At 40.2% G+C, this 20,384-nt stretch overlaps 1 protein-coding gene and 1 long non-coding RNA gene across 2 annotated transcripts; one reads left to right on the top strand and one right to left on the bottom strand.

The window, feature by feature from the left end:
• Positions 1-1,515: 1,515 nt before the first annotated feature.
• LOC134165332 (uncharacterized) lies at positions 1,516-12,004 on the bottom strand. The gene is made up of 3 exons (XR_009965480.1): positions 11,904-12,004; positions 7,470-7,648; positions 1,516-5,968 (listed from the first exon to the last, which is right to left on the bottom strand). It is a non-coding gene; the product is annotated as an uncharacterized LOC134165332 (long non-coding RNA).
• A 170-nt stretch (positions 12,005-12,174) lies between these two features.
• On the top strand, positions 12,175-19,474 carry DUSP19 (dual specificity phosphatase 19). The gene is made up of 4 exons (XM_062621989.1): positions 12,175-12,497; positions 12,665-12,711; positions 13,711-13,863; positions 18,670-19,474. Exons 1-4 carry the CDS (start codon positions 12,272-12,274, stop codon positions 18,889-18,891), a joined length of 648 nt encoding a protein of 215 aa, XP_062477973.1. The 5' UTR covers positions 12,175-12,271; the 3' UTR covers positions 18,892-19,474.
• The last annotated feature ends 910 nt before the right edge of the window (positions 19,475-20,384 follow it).

Raw genomic sequence — 20,384 nt, 5'->3', positions numbered from 1 at the left:
ATTAGGTTAGACCTGACCTTTCAGTACTGGAGTCAATGGAAAACATTAGAAGCATTCAGATAGCTGTTTAAATTTATAAAGCATAAAATGCTATGTAACGTCACAGTATTTAATGTATAATATCTATAGTAATATTTTTTACATAAAACATCTTCCATTATTATTTTTTTTAAATATCAAATATAATCTTTCTAGTTGCAATTTAGATGTTTCCCATGGAGTTGCACTGCAAACTAAGAACAAATACTACTACTGAGAGCAATTTTTTTGTTTCTCACCTACAGCTGAAACAACAGCAGCCAATTCTTAATTCCACTTCCAATTATTTCTTTAGCCATACTGAATCTTCTAGAAGTTTCAAACATTAACAATCACAGAATTTGTAATTTACATAGAGCCAAGCACATGGAATATCAGCATTGTGACATTGTATTGGGCATTTTTGTGCATCATATTAAATCATCTATGATCTAATATCCCAATCTTCCTTCCTCTGGATTTAGTAGAAAGACTATGGATTACAGTGGAGTCAAAGTAACTTGGTTTTGATTAAGTTTGGGCTTACAGAGCTCACTGGAGGCCCTTCAAGCTCTCTGTAGCTACTAATATAGTTTTCAATGTGAAAACAATCACAGTTGCTCTCTGCACTGCACAGATGACAGGTTGAGGCACAGAAGGGAAAAACGACTCTCTCTTTTGTAGTAATGACAGAGCATCCTGTTTTTAACTCCCACGCTATTCATAAGGCTGTTTACAAGATCTTATAGTAAGGAGCACCTCTGGTTGCTATAATTTTTTAATCAAATGGTGGGTGCTGAGTTAGCTGCCTTTCTTGAAAACATATTGAATATTGGAATAGGGAAAGGATCAGTATCAGTAAACAAGAACGTCTGATACTAGCAATTTTTGCTCCTATGCAGCCATATGGACCTAATGCTAAATAGGTTATCTGAATCGCCACTATAATGTGGTTAGCCAGAGTATTAACAGTAGTCTTCTAATTTGCAAGCAGACACATTAAGCCAAAAAATAATCCGTTTATATACAGCCTGACCAGTAGACCAGATGTTTTCAATACAGAGTTTCCCCTACCACACTTTATGAAGTGAGGGCTTTTCAGCAAAGGTATCAGCAAGGTACCAAGACCTGATTAGGAATGGAAGGCACACCACATCTCAACTCCAATAAGGACATGGAAAGAGAGTTCAAAACTCAGCATCAGAAGATGCTACTGCTCATGGGGACACAAGATACTGCTGATGAATTAACTGGCAGCATCTTGCACATCTAAATGTAAGGACTGGTGTCAAGCTTGGAACTACAAAGCATGTGTTTTTTTCCTCTTGCTTTTAAACAATGCTTATTAGAAGGAGAAAAATGTGCACATCTAGAGAAGATACAGTATAGCTGAAATTTAGGTTTCATAGAAACCACATCAAAACCACTTGGAAACCTTTGCTAAATATGAAAGGAGAAATCTCAGTAACAGAAAACAGACATCACCCAGACAAATTTTGTTAACATGAATGCATGTATTTAAGCAGTCAACAGTTTTGTCATCATTTTAATGGTGGTTGGGTAAAGCCCATGCTGTCATACTACTTTTGCTGCTACAACTTTATGTAGAAACTGCAAGAGTACATATAGGTTTTTGGCAGGAAGATTTATTTAGATTATAAAAACGTCTGCATTGTATAATCTGGGCTCACCAGTCTAGCAGCAAGCATAAAAACCAAGTAGAAATACAAGCTTTGTCAGTAACAGCATAGCTCTTACAGGTGTGGCAAAATTAAATGAAGGGAAGAATTAGGCTGACAATTATTTTTAAAAGACATGACTACTATTGGCTTGATGATTTATTAATGATTAACATTTAAACAGCTTTCTATATTTATTCCAGACATATGAGTTTAGGGCAAGTTCCAAACAGCACTTAGATTGGGGTGGAGCTCAGGTCTGGTCCTTTTAAAGTTAACTTTCTGGTCCATTTGGGGTTTAATTGTGCTATTCGCTATGGGGCTTTCAGACAGTAACGAAAATGCTATTTGAGAAGCTTCAACAGAATAATCACCAAGTTGCTACACATGTATCAACACTACTGGGTGTTCAGTGAAGCACACAAACAGTATATAAAGTTTTTTAGCATTGCTACCTTGTGTAATGGACAATTTACTTCCGCAGAGTAGACTGTATTGCAACTGAAGTATTTACCACACATCAAGCTTACATTTCTGTAGAAGTATTTCTCTTATATGCATTACTTTTCCTGTGCATTTTTTTCTGCATTGGTTTAACTTCTTCTGTTCTGGAGACTATTCAAAACTCGATGACCAGTCAGTGAAATGGCAGCTATCAGGACCTGCACTCTCCGTAAGTGATATAGCACAGTCCACTGCATAACTTCTGCCCCTTTGGCCAACAGAAGCCAAGAAGCAATTTTTACACACTCATTTTGTTTAATATTTCCTTTTCAGGTAGAAACGATTCAAAACACAAAGCCAAACTGTTACTTGAACAGATCTGACTTTTTAAATGGTCATCATAATCACAATTATTTGGCTCATGCCATAGTATTTACTGTTAATAATTCATAAATATTTTTTACATTGTTAAACTTGTATGTAAAGGCACAGAATCTGAAAACTTTACCACACAAAGTCTGTAATATTGCTTAGATCACCTGTAAAACTAATAAATAGGATTGAACAAACACAGTTGCCTTTCTCAGGCAGACTTTTAATCTTATCTGAAGCAGCAACAGGTTCAAAAGACCTATTATCCCCACTAAACCTAGCTGACAGATTCATTATATTTTGATCTATAATTTTCTTGATTAATCCAAACCTTTTTCATTATTTAATCTGTCATGAAGCCAGTAGGTCTGCCATTTCCCATGTTCTCCTTTTTCCCCTCTCTAAAGGTATTTTAATCTATTGTCTCATTAGCATGCAAGTTCGTATGTGTGCCACCTCCCTGTTCAATTTTGTGCAAGTCCTTCTAGCTGAGGCTGTATACGACATACAGCAGTTGCTCAGAGATACCAGGCCTTTGAACTTAAAAGAACATGAACATTGGAGAGAGGTAACATAAAAGAGCTGTGCAAAGCCAGTCTGAAACAGAAGGTGACTACTACAGCAGTGATTTTCTCATGCGCTGCAGAAACCTGCTCATTTGAGAATGCATGAGCACTTTTGCTCATACTGGAGGGACAAGTATGATGAGCATGTTCCAGAACTTCTAGTCTGACACTGTGCAAATGAGCCTTGATCAGTAGAGAAGGAGGTTGCTAGCAACACTTAAGAGCTAGCTTTCTCCATGTGTCCCAGGTTCATGACTAACCAGTAATCAAATGTCAGTCTGGTGGCTATGGAAGTTTGTGACAGCAGGAAGGAAGTTGGTTACCTGTGAGCTATCAGCATGGGTAAACAGAGTAAACTTAGAAAAGTATTGGTGGGCTAAGAGTTGTCTTGTTTCAGCCTGGAGCAGTGATTACTTTTCACACAGAGGTGGAAGCAAGATAGCAGATTAGATCCAGTTGTGTAGTTCCAGAGTCAGGATTGCAGTTAGCTCTTGCAGAGACCATTAAGCAAATGGATTAAAGTTTTCTTGTTGGCTATGAAACAAAGCTTAGGAGGGCTGGCAGAATGAGTCACCCAACTCAAATTAAGGTCTTGACCTGGTATGGGTGTTGACCTTAAATTAGGTTTCTAGGGGTTACATCACCAGCTTTAAGAACATCCTGGTAAATACTGAAATCAGAAAAGGCACTGGATTAGGAGTCCACCTAGATTAGAAATCACATTTTAATTGCAGTTTCCTTACAGGCTGAAGAGTCAAGAAGAACTAACAGTGATCTTCAAGATGTCTGTGAGGCCCCTAGATAGAGACAGGATGCCTAATGTGGTTACAAATCTTTATCATACAGATGAGTTAGCCTACGCTAACTGCCCACTGACCAGACTAAATCATGAGTGATCAGTGTGCAAAGAATGATCTCTGCTGTCTTTGAAAGGGGGATGTGGTCAGAAACTTATGTGTTGATGTTGGAATAAAGATGACAGCTAGTCGAACAAGACCTATCAAGGTGGTCCTGCACACAGAAAAATTGTGGGGCTTCTGTTGGCCACGCATCTTCATCTATCTACAGAGCCTTCTCTGGCAGTCACATACAAGCTCACGTGTCCTGACCTACTTTAGCCTTTGTTAAACTTCTCGGATAAATGGGGTAACACCATGGACTAATGATTGGCTATAGTTATGAATGTACAAAAATAACCTATTAGAGGTTTCTTTGTCTCCTCTCTTCCTCTCAGCAGAAACCAGGGGAATAGCATGTACCTCTTTAAATGCAATAGCCTTTACAGTCCATCCAGCAAAGATTAAGACAGAAGTCCTCTGCCTTAAACTCACCCTATATTTAGGGGAGGAAAATTTTATCCAAGGAACACCCAAAGAATAAAAGGTTTTCCCCTGCACTGTTTCTAGGAATTAATTTACCAGTCAGTGGGGATCCTAAATAGTGATTACAGCAAAAATGAAGCTAAAATGTTCCCTTTAAAAGTCTGAGGTTTACATTTGACAGAAAAGGCCAGCTGTAGATTTCTATAGATAAAATATCCCCCAAATAATGATAGATGCATCTGTCTCAGTCCTCACAGCAAAAATAAATGCCAGCAGTATTGCTTTCTTTGATGACACATGCAGTATCACATTACAAACTTAGTTACAATGGTAGTATCATCAATAATATTGACTAATAAGGCTTTACTCTCTCACCTCTAATTTGTATTCTCTTACAGTTCACAAATACAGCCTCTTTGGTCAGGGATTTTATGTAATTAAATATGAAGTGATTTTATGTAATTTTTAAAGTTTATAATGCTAAGTTTACTCATTTTTATTATTCACTAGACCAGAAAGAAAATAAAAACAAGAACTTGGTCAGACCAAAAGCCCACCCAGCTCAGCACCCTGTCTCTATCCAGTGGCCAAAGAACAGAGCACTAAGGAAGAGTGTCGGAACAGGGAAGCACATTCCACTGCTTCTGCAGAATGTACTCCCAGACACCAACGGTTTTGTGGCTCAGGGGCTTTATGAGCCAGAGACACTGTCTTGCATTTAGTACCTGTTGATCTACTTCTCTTCTGTAAATATGCCCATTGCCTTTTGAACCCATTAAAGCTTTTAGGATTCTGTAAGCAAAGGCTCACTTAGCTTAACTGTATCTTGTATATAGGAATTTGAAGAAATAACATAGGTCAGCTCCTGCCTGCTAGATTGGTATTTTGAGAGGCAAAGGAAAATTAGATCTCACCTTGTTAGTGAGGAAGTTATTAGAGAGCCATGCGCTGGCTGGATCAGGCTATAGACGCAGAATGAGATAGGGCACAAATAGCTTGATTTTCTTTCCCTGCCTGCAGGGAATTTCTTCCCACACACAAGCAAGTAAGTAAATGCAATACTAGCAGTATGCTAAGGCAAAAAAAAGGGCATGCAGAGGAACTGTATTCTCCAATATTATTATTTTTTCGGGAAATGAAGTGCTATGCTGATGCATGTTCCACATCACCTTAATCCCTACTTACAGAAGGTATCTCTTCAGGGTAAACAGTAAGAATAGGTCCTACTTGCACGTCAGGCTAGGCTCATATACAAAATAATTCTCCTACTGCCTTGGGTTTATGATCCTGACTAGAAGGTCTAATGGCTTCCTTCTGGAACCCTGTGAAGCTAGAAAAACTTATTATGCATTCTGGTACAAATTGTAACAATATTTTGTTATGCCTGTGGAAGCTACACATAAGCAAAATCTACACATAAGACGCTATGACAACTCTGAAATAAACTTTGACTTTACCTTCTTTATTTTTAACTTTCCAGGTTGTAGGCTTGGTCTTTGCTGCAAGAGAAACTTCTGGGGACTTTTGCTCTAAAGTAGCTTTCATGTCTCTGACCACTGAAATAAATCTATAGAGAAACAGGAAGTTTGGGAGGCAGATTAATTTCGTTTGTGCAGAAGTAGGCACAACTTTGCAGAAGCTGCACTGCAAAATGGAAATTGCTCTTTTGAGTGTTCAGATAAAAAGCCAAATCATGAGTAGTCATAATGGTGAGCCATTGAAAAATCATAATTTTACCTTTAACTTCACCCCTGCCCCTTAAAAAAGGAGAAAGAAAAACATACTTTGCATTTCAAAGGACTTGAAGAGATAACAGAAGCTCACCTGTTTCTCTTGAAAAGCTCAGATTTTTCTGTTATCTTTTTAAAGGTCCTGACCTTTACAGGTTCTTTTCAGGCTGTACTGCAATGTTCATCTTAAGTAGTATTTTTTCTGAAGTGAAGGTAATCTGAGAATGAAATAACACAAAAATGATGGAGAACAACTGCCTGGGTGACTGATGGTCTATGCTATCTATTGAATTACCCATCACTCCTTCACAGAGCAGCTAGCCTGCCTGGAAGGTGTTTTGGATGTGTACATTTGTGTTAAAATGAGTCATATTTTTATAGTCTCTTACTAGACTGTTCTGTTCCCTGATTAACTTTGCCTGTGTTCCTACTACTGAGCTGACATACCTGGTTTTACACCTAGGTTCATGAGCACATTAACATTATGCATATATATATATATTATTTTATAGAGATATATATATATTTGCTCAGACATGGCTGCACTGGAGAAGAGAAACCTGAGTGCAAACAGGAGTGGAATTCAGATCCTGTTTACATAACACAAACAAGTTGTGCCAGATCTTCCTCACACCAACAGATCCCCAAGGATACTCCCTATGGCTATTTGTTAAACATTTCAGGTTTGCCTTCTACCCAGTTCCTCAATGCTCATTATTCAACATAATCCGTGACACACTATAAAAAGATACATCTTTAGATCAGTGAATCAGCCTGCTCATTTGCATGGATTACTCACGAAGTGTGGTGAGAGCAGAGAGGAATGTCCTGATAAGTGTTTGTAGGGCCATGGCTTTGGTTATGGGCAGGGGTTTGCCTCTGGGGAGATTTCCCTGCAGCAATATGAGAAGATATGCCAGTGGAAATACCACTGTTTAAGGCTAGCTTTGCAAGAACAAGCTAACAATGCTGCCTGAAATAAATAAATAAATAAATAAAATAAAGAGAAGCTGCCTACCCTTCAGGCCAGGGATAGAAGACAGTGTTTGGAAGATGTAAGCGGCGAGGAGAAGCAGACAGGCCAACCCAATATGGGTGATAAGCAACTTCTACTTTATTTGTGACGCAGTTCACACATATATAGGAGTGGTATTCAGCCACTCCTTCTTGGCACAACAGTATTGGTTAGCCCCCCACAGCTTCCTCCACATTCTCCTCCCAGGTCTGGTCTCCGGCTACCTGTGGGGGCCACCCCCTGCCTTGCTTGCACAGTCCTCCAGAACTCTATGGTCCTGCTCTTAGAGTCATTCTGCAACAGGAAGAGGTCCACATACTTACCAATATTCTTAGGAGCAACCACTGGGCCTCTGTTCACAGCCTTTTGCAGCATGGACTGGGTTTTCTTACGCATGTTGTCAGACGCAGATCACCAACTCAGTCTCTCAGGCTACAGACTCAAAGGCTTGAGGAACTGTCTTTATTTCCAGGCTTGGCCAAGATGCATCCTTTGCTCTTAGCTGAAGAAACACGACATAGGTAAAACCAGTAAGAATGATGCAGCATACATTAGAATATTATACATATATTAGAAGCATAGCATTAATGGATGTTTCAACTTGTATGTTAAAGGGGTATAGGAAGAGAGAATATGTAAATGTGTACTTAGGATATATACTACTTCTTATAATGGGAAATCTTCTGCAGCAGTAAACGAGCACCACAATTATGCAGAACTAAAGCACTCCAAAAATTCAAGATGACTCCTACCACCTCTGGTCTCATCCTGTTCTCACACACAAGTAAAGGTGAGTTGTTCAGCGATTGTGTCTAGAACATCTCATGTTACAAACTGGCAGTGACAGAAACCCAGAAACAAACCAACACCTTACACTGAAGCTGGGCTCACTAACAAACAGGTCACAATACGTGTAACTACAGCAGTACATATAGGAATGCGCTGTCAACTTTTTGTTTTGGTAACTTTTGTACACAGCCTTCATCATGATCCTGCTTCCCATAACTTTCTCCATTTGGACCAGCTACTACGCCAACACTTTTTAAATGCCATGTGCTTAACAATTTACCCCTGCCTTCACCCCTACTTTCTGCTATCCTAGAAGACAAAAACCTCAGTGATGTAGTGGTTTCAGCACACATAACTGAGAACCCTTGTGGACTTTTCGCTCTTCACTATATTCAGTTCCAGAAGAGGCCTTGCTACAAACTCATCCTTACCCATAAAAAGATATTCCAAAATTTTGTCTAGACTTTGGTAGCTTTTTAAGGTCATATGTTTCACTTTCCAGTTAGGGTGCCACTTAAGACAGATTTTCCAGGCACGTTACTGGATATCAGGATGAAAGAGGTAGTATCTGCAGTCTTGTTGAGGATATGAGATGAAGGTACAGAACCAAGCGGAAAAGGGGGTAAGTCATTCTCCATCAATGTAACTCTTGCTTTGCTTTGACTCTATAACATTCCTTCTGTGCCCATCAGAAGCCTAAAGACAAGCAGACAAGCCTAAAGGGTGGAAAACACAAGGATGAGAACAAATGCATGGTTGTCTTTCAGCTGAAACCTCTACACGGGTGAAATGGCATGGAGCACAGGCACATGCCAAGAAAATGCCTGTGAAGGGAAATGTGAGCATGTCATGCACCAGCCATGCTTCTGTGTACCATCTTGCTCTGTTGCTTAGGATGTGAATGATCCTGAGCTTGTGCCTCCAAACTGCTTGCTTTTTCAGAAACAGAAAAGACAGGAAGAGTAGGCACCACATCTTGACAGCTTTGCAAAGCTGGAGCTTAGACTCTGTGTCAGGTAGGGGCTTCCATGCTGTGTGCGGCACATTCTGGAGTGTGTAAGGCGGACTAGTTGTTGCTAGAAGTGCTTATTTGTGTGCTGGCATAAATGGTGGAGAACTAGTTACTAAGTCAGGAGGCTACTCCCACTCAAGTCAGAATGGACAGGAGCTGCCTGTCCCAAGGGGACCAAGTACCACGGAGTGCTTTGAGAAGAGTTGAACAATTTAAGCTTTAAGCTATTCTTTGTCCTTGTTTCAAGTATGACATCATCTTCCTTAGATACTGTCATCCCCAAAGAGCACAATGCACTTCCAAAAAGGCTTACTGGAATTTTATACAATAGCATTATTTCTATTTTAAATACCTCTTGATGCATGCTATGGTCACGCTTGCCTTTCTCATCACCAACACTATATTCATGATTCATTGTCACCCTGTGACCAACTGCTGCACACAATTATTTTAACCTCAGTTATTTTCAGCTAATGAACATACAGTCTGGAGCAGAGGCTTGTATTATTAGTTAGATATTAACTGACAGTATTTTGATTTTTGCCCCATTTCTCTTATTCCTCAAAATCATCTGGTTACTTCAGTTTGAAATGTGAAGTAATTAGTATACTAATTAGGGTCTGAGTCTGTTTCAGTCAAATTACTGACATAAGCCATTGACTCAATTTTTGGTGCATTTTGCAGTCAAGTTCAACCCTTCAGCATGCATTTTTCAGAGTGCAAGGCTGGTTTCTCTAAGTCAGCTATCTGGAATGTCTGGTTATCATTTCTCTCATAAAAGCTAGCTCTTTTGCACTGATGATTACAGGCAGTAGCTGGACCAAAATGAATAGTGGAAGGAAACAAAGGCAACAGAAAGATAATATATCATCATATGAGCTAAGTGTGTATGAGCTGCTTTCTGTAATAATTAGCGCCCATGTTAGTTTTTGCCCACTAGAACAGGTTCTGCTGAATTTCTTGGCAGATGAAACAGAAGAACCTTGAACTTAAAAATGACTTAAACTCTACTGCATTTGCATTGGTAGATAGCTTATTCAAACCCTGAAGATCCAGCAATACCATAAATGCATTCAGCTAATGAAGAGGAGACAGCACCTGGCTCCTGCTGTATCTTTGGAAGTATCTTCTACCCTCAGCAAAGCACGCAAGAAGAAGCATTTATCTGTGAACTGAGATCCCAGTTTTAAACTCTACTCTCATTATTATCTTCTCTTCCATCTTGTGATGGAAAGTATGAACAATTTAACAGTAGCATGTAAATGCCTGTATCACAAAAAAAGTGTCTGACTATTCAGGCTAGATCTAATACTTGTGATATGGACACACTAATAATAATGTACTAACTCTGCATATAAACATCTACAGAATACTTGGATTTCAGAGATAACAGTAGTACAGATTTCAGGTCCAGCAGGGACCCCTAGCTTTTAAGGTAGTTGTAACAATGATAAACATTCCTAACAGAGAATGAATCTACTACTTCGGGATCAGCTGCCTTTCTCTGTCCACACATATTGCAGACTCTTCCTCAGAGGTTAAGGAACAACAGATAGTTGTATTATTACCTTCAATGGTAAGCATTTTACAGATCTGTCACAGCTTAGTCTTGCAAACACTCACACATACCCCCCATTCTTGTACAGGACAGAAGCTGGTTAAAAAGCACATCCCACAGCCTTGCTACTCTAGACAGCCTTCTGGGCCTGGACTGCAAGCCAGTTCTGCTCAGGCCTTGCCAGTTTCCTGGCACATGAGGCTCCCTTCATTCCCACAGGATACCAGCTTTTCTTGTTTTTTCCCACAGGCAGCAGTAGCAAGCCAATGCAGGCTGAAAACCAGCCATAAAATTCTATGCAGTTGCTGTCTTAACATGGACCTAAAGCTCTCTGTTGCTTTCTTGGGATCAACTACATCAAAATTATTGATTAGACATTTCCAAAAACTTCTTAAACTTGGTTTAACTTTACATTGTTTTAACTGCTAAGAGCCACAGTCCACTTTCATAAAGGCTACTGAGTACACATCTACCATAAAGAAAGTTACAAGAATGCCTACTTGTATTTAAAATTTCATTTTTGTTGCAGAAAGTGATTACTGAGAATCACGTTTTGTCCTGGAGCTTGTCTTGCACCTTTGCTACTTCAATCTCTGATTCAGCCAACATCTCTGTTCTGTTCCTCCCCCTGCCCTAAGCATCTTCCTTGATTTTATCTCTTGGTTTAGACTCCTGCTTTTCCAGGCAGTGTGTAAGGTATTCTGCCTTTTTCATTTGAACTTGATTTTTTGTCTAATTCCCATCAGAAGACTGTCTCTGGCATTCCTGGAAAAACTTTTGCTCTTGCCGTTCCTAACATCGCTGCTTCTCAAATTGACAATGCATCTGCAGACCTCTTTACATGGAACTAAGGTGCCTTTGTGCTGTACTGCGTTCTAGAAATTATCACAAGATCTTTTCACAGTCATCATACCCTGCCAGCACAGCTTTGAGGAATATTATAACATCAGAGGGGATGTACTGTAGTAACACATCTTTATTCCAAAACCAGCATGAAGGAATCTAAATCCCCCAGCATGTATTTGTTACAATTTGTATTTAATTCAGATTATATTTAAGGCATGATTTAACAGCATTACCTTTCTACTCCACAAACAAAAATTTTCCATACTCATATGCTAGCTGCGTTAACACTACAAACAGCACTTTATAGAGAACACATGTAAACGTGGACATTCAGTGGCTGGGGAATAAAGGAAAAACAGGCTCACCTTGCCTCCTTTTTATTCCTATGCTGCTTTAATGGTATCTGCTACGTTCTTCGCTGGCACACCAAACCCCTAGAAATAATAATTTAAAAATATAAATTTACCCCCTCCCAAAGCTTTAGCTGAACCCAAAACTTTCTCCCAGGCTTGTAAGTGCTAAACAAAAATCAGTGACAAATCTGCGACTGACCCCACCACAAACAAGACCGCACTCGAGGGCGGCCCCAGCGCCTCGCAGGGAGTTCTGTGGCACACCGGCAGCTCCGAGGGCATGAGCAAATGCGGACGGGACGGGGACGGGGACGGGGACGGGGACGGGGACGGGGACGGGGACGGAGACTGGCACCGATAGACCTATACCTACACCCTCGCCACTGCCCCTTCACTGCGCTCCCAGCCCCTGCGCGCCGAGGCACCGCCCCCGAGAGGCCGGCAGCCAATGGGGGCTGCCCGCGCTCTACCAATCGCGGCTCGCCTGGCAGGGGGCCTGGAGGCTGGTTCTGCTCGGTCTATGCGGTAACGTGCGGTCAGTCGCGGGTGAACGGCTGTGCCTGGGCTATGCACTCCCTTGCCCAGGAAATCCGCAGCTTCTCCAGAGACAACCTGCGTAAGCAACGCACCCGCGTAACGACGCTGACCGGCAGGAGGATCATCGAGACGTGGCGTGGAGCCTGCTTACAGGTGGAGGAGGAGGAGGCGGTGGCGGCGCCCGGCGGTAGCGGCTATGTGCAGGACCTCAGCGCCGACCTGCAGGTCGGCGTCGTAAAGCCCTGGCTGCTGCTGGGTGAGTGCGGCCGGGGGGCGGTGGCTGCGCGCCTCGTCCCTCCTGACCGGGCCGCGGTCCGGGGCCCGCCGCTCGTTTGCCCCGACGAGCCAGCGCTCGCTGCGGGGAGCGAGCCCGAGGGCCTGCCGGTGTGGTTTGGCGTAGCGACCGGCGCGCTTTCTTCCCAGGGTCGCAGGATGCTGCTCACGACCTGGAGACGATGAAAAAGCATAAGGTAACGTAACACGGAAGTCGAAACGCCTCTCGCGTAGTGCTTGTTGGTGCGTTTACGTTAAAAAGTCTGAAATATCCCTAAGAAAAATTATATTACATTTTAATTTTTAAAAGGCTGCTGCTTTGCAGGGATATGGATGCCTACGAGCTTCACCAGAAGCAGGAATACTTTGCTGCAAGAGTGTTGACTGTTCAGAGATGTTTAACGGCAGGCGTTTCAGCTCCGGACACCGAGCAGTGTCAGGCCTCCCTGCCTTGTGGGGCGGGGTGAAAGAAGGAAAACAAAGCAGCAGCTCTAAGTCTGTCCTGAACTTTGGACTTCTTACTCTTCTGTGTTACAGTAACGGGGTGATAAGGCCTTCGGACAGTGCTGCTTCTGCAGGAGAGGGAGTGTGCACCAGTCTGGCATCTGGTGCCATCTAAGTGTCACTTCATTGTAAGTTAAAATAACCCACGACCTGGCCGTAGCCTGAACAGGGCAAAGATGACAGGAGGCCAGAGGTGGTCTCACCTGACAAGCGCAGGTATAGTTTACTCTGAAATCCTTCTGCTGCACTGGCAAGTACTGGTTAGTTCCTCAGCAGAAAGCCTGAAGCTGATGGGTTAGGGCAGGCTTGAGATCTGGGTGACTGCTGGGTGGTCCATGCTCTCATTCCTGTTGCTTTCTATTTTCCACCTGTGTGTTGAGAACTCCCTTTTCTGTTGAAAATCCGTACTTTAGTCTGTGTTTGGGTGAGGGCAAATCTTTTAATTTCCTCTCAAAACCCCAAAGAAACTGAAATTTATCATAGTATATGTTAACGTGCATTAAAACTTTGCATGGAGAAAAGCATACCATAGACAGCATATGTATGTAAAACTGAACATTGCAGTTGCGTAAGGTACAGTCTGTGTATGCCTTAAGAAGAATTCATCTCTGCTATTGCTCATTTTGCCTGCTATCATCAGAAAATGCCCATTTCTGTTTTGTTTTGTTTTTTTTTTTCCTTTTTTGACTCAGGTTACTCATGTTCTAAATGTGGCATATGGAGTGCAAAATGCCTTCCTTGATGACTTTATATACAAGACCATTTCTATTCTGGACCTCCCAGAAACTGATATTATCTCTTATTTCCCAGAGTGTTTTGAGTTTATTGAGAAAGCCAAGATACAGGTACGGTATATCAATTATTGATGTTAGTAGTTATCGTGTTTGGATTATTTATTACACTGTTTAAAATCTAAAGCAGCTTCTTTTGTCAAAAAAAAGTATGGTACCAAAATCATAGTTTTGCCACTGCCTTTTTAAATTTTAAATTGAGAATCTAAGCAATTTCTAAGCATTTGTAGAGATGTGGCACTGCTTTAACCCCCATTCTCTCCAGCACTGTTTTTTCAGGATGACTGTCTTACATGTTTTAGAGAAATGCTTCCTTAATACAGTAGTACCAATGGCTGACTTTAGATAAAGAAATCACAATCTAAGTCCAAGTCACTGCATCTGACAGAGGAAAAAGATGAAACGTGACTTTCTATCTGTCCATCGGGGATGTTGTTTTGAAGTAGAAGCAAGCCTGACAGGGCTTTTACATATCTGTGTGGTTTGTCAGCAGTAGTCTGCCATTCTTGTGCTTTCCCCTGGATCATCCATCGAGTTGTGAATCCACATACAATTACATACCAAGACTGTCAGAGAATGTTAAGTAGTCTTGGAGCCAGTCTGGGATTTAACTGCTAACAAAAGACATGACCTAGGGAATGGGGTGAAGGCACTCCTTCTGGGGTTGCTTGGCAGACTTGTCTATTCCTAAGACCATCCCTGACTTCTATTTGTTAAATTCCAGCTCACTGTGTAATTTGTGACAACTGTTGCTTTGGTATCAAAACTATGACTTGACAACCAAACCTTATTGCATGTTATTCCACCATATCTACCATATTCATTATTTATGTAGGTGTGGATAAAAGCAGATAATCTTGTCCCAGCTTTCTTGGTGTCACACAATGTTCTTTCCTTCTTTCATTTATTATTTACAAGCTATGTGATCCACATTGTCACTTAATGACCTCTTCAAGGTTTCTAGTTACGGTTTCAACTTCATTTCAAAATGGGACTTGCCATTCATAACTGCGTAGTGTTGCCTTCTGCCTCTGATGCTTGTTTTCCAGTTACTATTTTGTAAGCTATGTAGTTTTCCTGAAAAGTTTTATAGCAATGTTAATAGTTTTCTAATGGGAGAGTTGGGTGAAAGAGCAGGTAATTGATGGAATAGATGGCTTCCAGGATCACTTCACAAAGCATGTAACAGTAGTATGTGGATATGGATTTCTGGATGGTTTGAATCACTTTATTTGCTTTGTTAAAATAGTGTTAAAAGATCTTATGAGAAATTATATCATGAAGTGCTCTTCAAGTAATCATGAAGAGCTACTACTGTTTCATTTCCTTATATGGGGGAGGGAGAGGTGCTCACTGATGAGAGAACATGATATATGAGAAATCATTACTAGAACATCATTAACTTATTGAAGGAGTATGTGAGCACTTGAATTTGAGAATGCAAATATAGACTGTACTGTTGAGTAAGTCACTGCCAGCTGGTAGTTGTAATAGGATTGACTTTTACTAAAATGGTAACTGCTAAAGTATGTACACATCATGGTAAAATTCTGATACTGATCAGAGCTCACCTTCTAGGCTCCAAACTGGCAGGCAGATTTTCCATTACCCATGTCAGATCACAGTGCTGTGAATAAAGGATTTCTTTTTTATCTTTCTGTTTAATATCAAATTATAAAACCTCTAAAATCTTGTTCTTCCAGGGAAGAGATCTTGGCTCATTCATGAACATCTCTCCTTATTGCTCCCTCTCTCCCTCCTAAAGAAAAAGCCCTAGCACCACTGTAAAGTGGATCCCTAAGGAACTACATTAGTTTATGGCTCTTCACCAAAAGTTTTATCCTTTTTTTTTTTAATTTCTTTCCGTGGTGAGGCTTTTTGCTCACTGTGTATAATCACTGTATAATAACTTTTCTCTTGGTGGAAGCTGATTTTGCTTTCCTCTGTATAAAAATTGTTAAAAACCCCCTTGGTCTTGAATCTTCAGAAGTTCTTGCAAGACCATGGACAATTTCTGGGTAGGCAAAGATTAGGCTAAATGGATCACAGCAAGGAGTTCCCAGTAAATAGATTGATGACATACTTTCAATCTGTTTTTCAATTTTATATTGTATTAACATCTAATACAAAATTAGTTAAGAATTACGTGCCAAATTAATCTTTGTATAAAGAAACAACAGAGTTTATCAAAGGAAGATAAATGTTTTCAGTATTAAATTTGATTTTGTTGTTGCCCATGTTCATTCATGTTCAGTAATTTTGAGGTCTGTTGCATGGATATCACTATATAATTTTTGGCAATTTTCATGTTTTAAGCCAAGCTGGTAACTCAGAACCACGCAGCTGCTTGCTCATTCCCCCCCCTTTTTTCCCCTCCTGCTCCCAGAGGGATGGGGAGAAGAATCCAAAGAATGTAAATCCCACTGGTTGAGACAAGAACAGTCCAGTAACTAAGGTACAATAAAAATCTACTACTGCTACCACCAATAATAATGACAAGGGGAATAACAAGGGGAGAGAATATAAAACTAAAAGGGAAAAAGGAAAAGAAACCAGTAAACACAAGCAATGCACAACACAGTTGCTCACCACCCACTGACCGATACCCAGCCCAACGCGAGCAGTGATCTGGGCCTTCCAGTAACTCCCCCCAGTTTATATACTGGGCTTGATGTGCTGTGGTATGGAATACTTCTTTGGCTAGTTTTGGTCTCTGCTTCCTCCTGGCTTCCTGTGCCCCTCCTCACTGGCAGAACATGAGACTGAAAAGTCCTTGATTGCAGTAAACATTACTTAGCAACAAGTAAAAACATAGGTGTATTTGTCAGCATTGTTTTCAGGCTAAAGTTGAAAAACAGAGCACTGCCCCAGCTACTAAGGAGAAAATTGACTACTGCTGCTGAACCCAGGATGGCAATGTACAACAGAACAGTCAAACCCCAAACAAACAAAACAACCTTAAAAGAAATGTGAAAGAGGAGAATAGAGCATGAACTGTGAAATGAAAAATAATCACTTTTGGTGCTTATTTTTTACCCTGAGTGCCACTGGTAGATAATTGATTTTGATTATGGTATGTCTGAAATAACTTCCATTAGATCAGTAAAAACTACTCCAGACCTACAGTGGATAAGCCTCATAATTTGCTTCATTAGCAGTGGCATAAATACAATTTTTAATGTCATCATTTTCATGTCCTTATTATAAAGGAGATAGTAGATTTACACGTCACCACCAGCACTTCCTCAGGTAGTTGAAATAACATGTATGAGTCTGTTGTCTGCTCTGCTGTAGTCTGTGACTGGGAAGCATGCCCCTGTGAATGTAAGAAGGGGAATGATTGTTAACAGTTTCCAGCAGGCAGTGCAAACGGGATGTGATTTCCATTGCAAAAAAGGGTGGTACTGTCATTCATTGTGCTGGGGTGCAGGAGTTTAAATTCAGCTCCTAGCTCTGCCATAATCTTATAGTGTTAACTTGAGCAAGTCATTCTTCTAGTCTCAGCTTGGCATTCCTTCAACAAGGATATTAACACTCAATTTCTTACTTTTTTTTGTGTTAGTATTTAAATGGAAAACATTTTGGAGCAGGAACCATTTTCTGCTCTGTGTGTTTGTTAATATACCAGATAATTGCAACTCCTCAGTCTGTAACATAACCCATCAAGTTCCTAGAGAGAAACCCTGGTGGTTATAAGGTCTCTTTTACCTCTGGGTAAAATGCCCTATGAATAATTTCTGCCTGTTAGGGCAGACAGAGCAGGCTATTTGTATCTTGAATATATATGTTTAGCCTCAAGTGTCTGAGCACATTTTGTCATGTTTCAGTATCTTTCTTCAGAATATGGATGTGCTAGGGGCTTGGGGGATTTTTATTGTGAGAGAGGCATTTGCAGACAGTTTGGGCCAGGCCTTTTCCAGGACACGATCTGATGTACAGACATGAAGCCTGGGCATTGGAAATGTCACCTAAGCCACACTAGGTCAGTCTTACTGTCTTTGGGTTAACTCAGACCCATTATTTCTTAATGAAGACACTTGCACTGCCTTTCTAGAGTCATTCAGCTGTCTCAAAGATTGTGTGAGAAATGCTGAAGATAAATCCATTAATTTTATAGATAATTCATGAGAAGTCTGAATAATTCATGATAATTCATGAGAACCCCAGGAGAAACATTTGTGAATTTGTGGGAGGTTCAGTAGTTTTGGATTCTGCACCTTGGCCCTCAGTTAAAAGGACCCTAGTTGTACCAGTTGCTACAGTGTACCAGCAGTGTGACTGGGAGGTAGATATTTGTTGCAAGTTACACCCTATCTTTTCTGATATTTCTGTTCCTATGCATGATCCTGTTTATCCAGAACCTTCACTGAAGAGCTTCAGAGTATTCAAGAAGCATGAAACTACAAGATGTTCTAAAATCTGCCTCTGTTCCTAGCTATGTGCTGCCTTGCCATGTTTTTAACCTGGTAACAAAAAAGTCAAGTTTCTTTCCTTATTGCTAATGGCATTATTTTAAAATTGGCAGTCAGTTACATCAGGTATCTTAGTATCCCAGCTGTCTGCAGTTTGCCTTTTACATGAGGGGGCTGCTGCAAGGTCCTGGGGAAAGGCACAGAGGAATGTTTTTTTAGTTCTAAGTTATGAATTAGATTTGAAGTATTGGGTAATTATAAAGTGGCTTTGGTTAGAAAAATACTTATTTTGGGGCTTGTATATTTGTGTTTGGTGTGTGTAAATATTTGCTCTGAGCTCAGCCAGGAGCTTTTAGTAGGTCTAAATAGACCTTTAAATATTGTTTCTAATACTTGTTGCTATCTGTTTAATGAATATTCCAGCTTATGTTTCATTTGTTTCTTGAAGGATGGTGTGGTGCTGGTCCACTGTAATGCAGGAGTCTCCCGTGCAGCAGCAGTAGTCATTGGTTTCCTAATGAATTCAGAAAGACTGACTTTTGCTAGAGCCTTTTCCTTGGTGAAAAGTGCAAGACCTGTGGCTTGTCCAAATCCCGGCTTCATGGAGCAGCTACACAAGTACCAGGAACAGAATATAAAGGCAAATGGAAGCATAAATGATCACAACTGATCAAAAGGGAGAAGCAAAACAATCTGCTTTGACTATACAGTAACATATGTTGGATGTGCTTTTATATGTCATTTTGCAGTTCACTTTCACATATGGATTTTAAAGTCTTTACATACTTAGGTTTTTTCTTACCCCACTTTGACCCCTTTTTTTTCACCATGTAGTCTGAAAGCCAAATGGTATTCCACTGACTTCAGAGGTGATTTTGGGCAAGAACAAGCTCTGCATTGAGTACTAATAAAAAGACAAAGTTCAATTTTCCTTGAAATATTAGAAAAAAACAACCCAGAATTATGGTTTTGGTTGTTTTGTGTTTTTTTTTTTTTTTTTGTTGTTGTTGTTGTTTTTGTTTTTTATTTGACCATAGAATCATAGAACAATTTGGGTTGGAAAGGACCTTAAGATCATCTAGTTCCAACCCCGTCATAAAATGCAAGAAATAGAGAAAGGAAATAAAATAACTGAGATAAGTTGTCCTGTTCACTTTAATACTAAACCAAATGTCTGCACTGTAGTTGGTTGTAAAAGCTAGATAATAAAATGTTGATACTATAAAGTACCTTGATACTGGATTTTAAATTTATACTACAACTAAAGAGTATTTAATTAAATTTTGTGTAACCATTAAATGTTTTTAGAAATTAAAACAGATAGCCTTTTGAGTATGCTCAAAATATGTAGGATGCTTTAATGCTTCATGTCTTTTTCTCATCAGTGCCCGCACCAGGCTATCAGGGATTTTTAGTGGATTATTTTGGTGGAGATACAAAATGTGTTTATAATGACCTATCTCTGACTCACTGCTACTACCTTTTCTTTGCATTTGATCTTCATGCCAGGTTGGATGGGCTTGGAGCAACCTGGTCTAATGGAAGGTGTCCCTGCCCATGGCAGGGGTTGGAACTGGATGAGCTTTAAGGTCCCTTCCAACCCAAACCAGTCTGGATTCTGTAATGCTGTGATTAATTTGCGTTCCCTCACTCCATTTTATATCCAATATAAAGAACAGACATCATAGCATTGGTACTGTTGATCCTCCTGACAGGTCTTGGGCTGGAATTACTGTATTAAGATGGCATGGTTTTATTTTGTTTTAATGTATCTGTAAAATATGCTAATATTTTTATGGCCTTTATGCCAGTTCCAAATTATTTGATATATTAATATGCAATAAATTAAAAAGAACACTGTGTCTGGATTTTTTTTGTACTGAAGTGATTTGTTAGGCATGCTTTCATTATGTGAAATACAAACTCATTCCTCTAAACAAGATAACAAGGTTTTATTGAGGGACAAAGTCAATAAAGCAGAAGCAACAGCGCTGGGCGCATGACCGTAGCCAGAGGCACAAGTGATTAGTATTTGTTACAGGTTTATATACTTTCACTATTGCATTAGTCACATACATATTCCTAATTCCCACGTATAGGCGGGGGGGGGGGGATGATGATGATATTATAACTAGCTCCAGGAACTTATTGTCATAAGTCTCC

The sequence above is a fragment of the Pezoporus occidentalis genome, unplaced genomic scaffold (genome assembly GCF_034315485.1).
Source record: "Pezoporus occidentalis ecotype Australia unplaced genomic scaffold, CSIRO_AGI_Poc_V1 ctg237, whole genome shotgun sequence".
Classification (NCBI taxonomy): Eukaryota; Metazoa; Chordata; class Aves; order Psittaciformes; family Psittacidae; genus Pezoporus; species Pezoporus occidentalis.
The sequence above is the reverse complement of the archived record's forward strand: the minus strand, read 5'-3'. Positions and strand labels throughout refer to the sequence as shown.

Bases quoted from the DNA above. Each gene is read 5' to 3' on its own strand.
- DUSP19 (XM_062621989.1), top strand. From the start codon at position 12,272: ATGCACTCCCTTGCCCAGGAAATCCGCAGCTTCTCCAGAGACAACCTG. The intron at 12,712-13,710 runs GTAACGTAACAC...TTTTTGACTCAG, and splicing joins AGACGATGAAAAAGCATAAG to GTTACTCATGTTCTAAATGT. The intron at 13,864-18,669 runs GTACGGTATATC...TGTTTCTTGAAG, and splicing joins TTGAGAAAGCCAAGATACAG to GATGGTGTGGTGCTGGTCCA.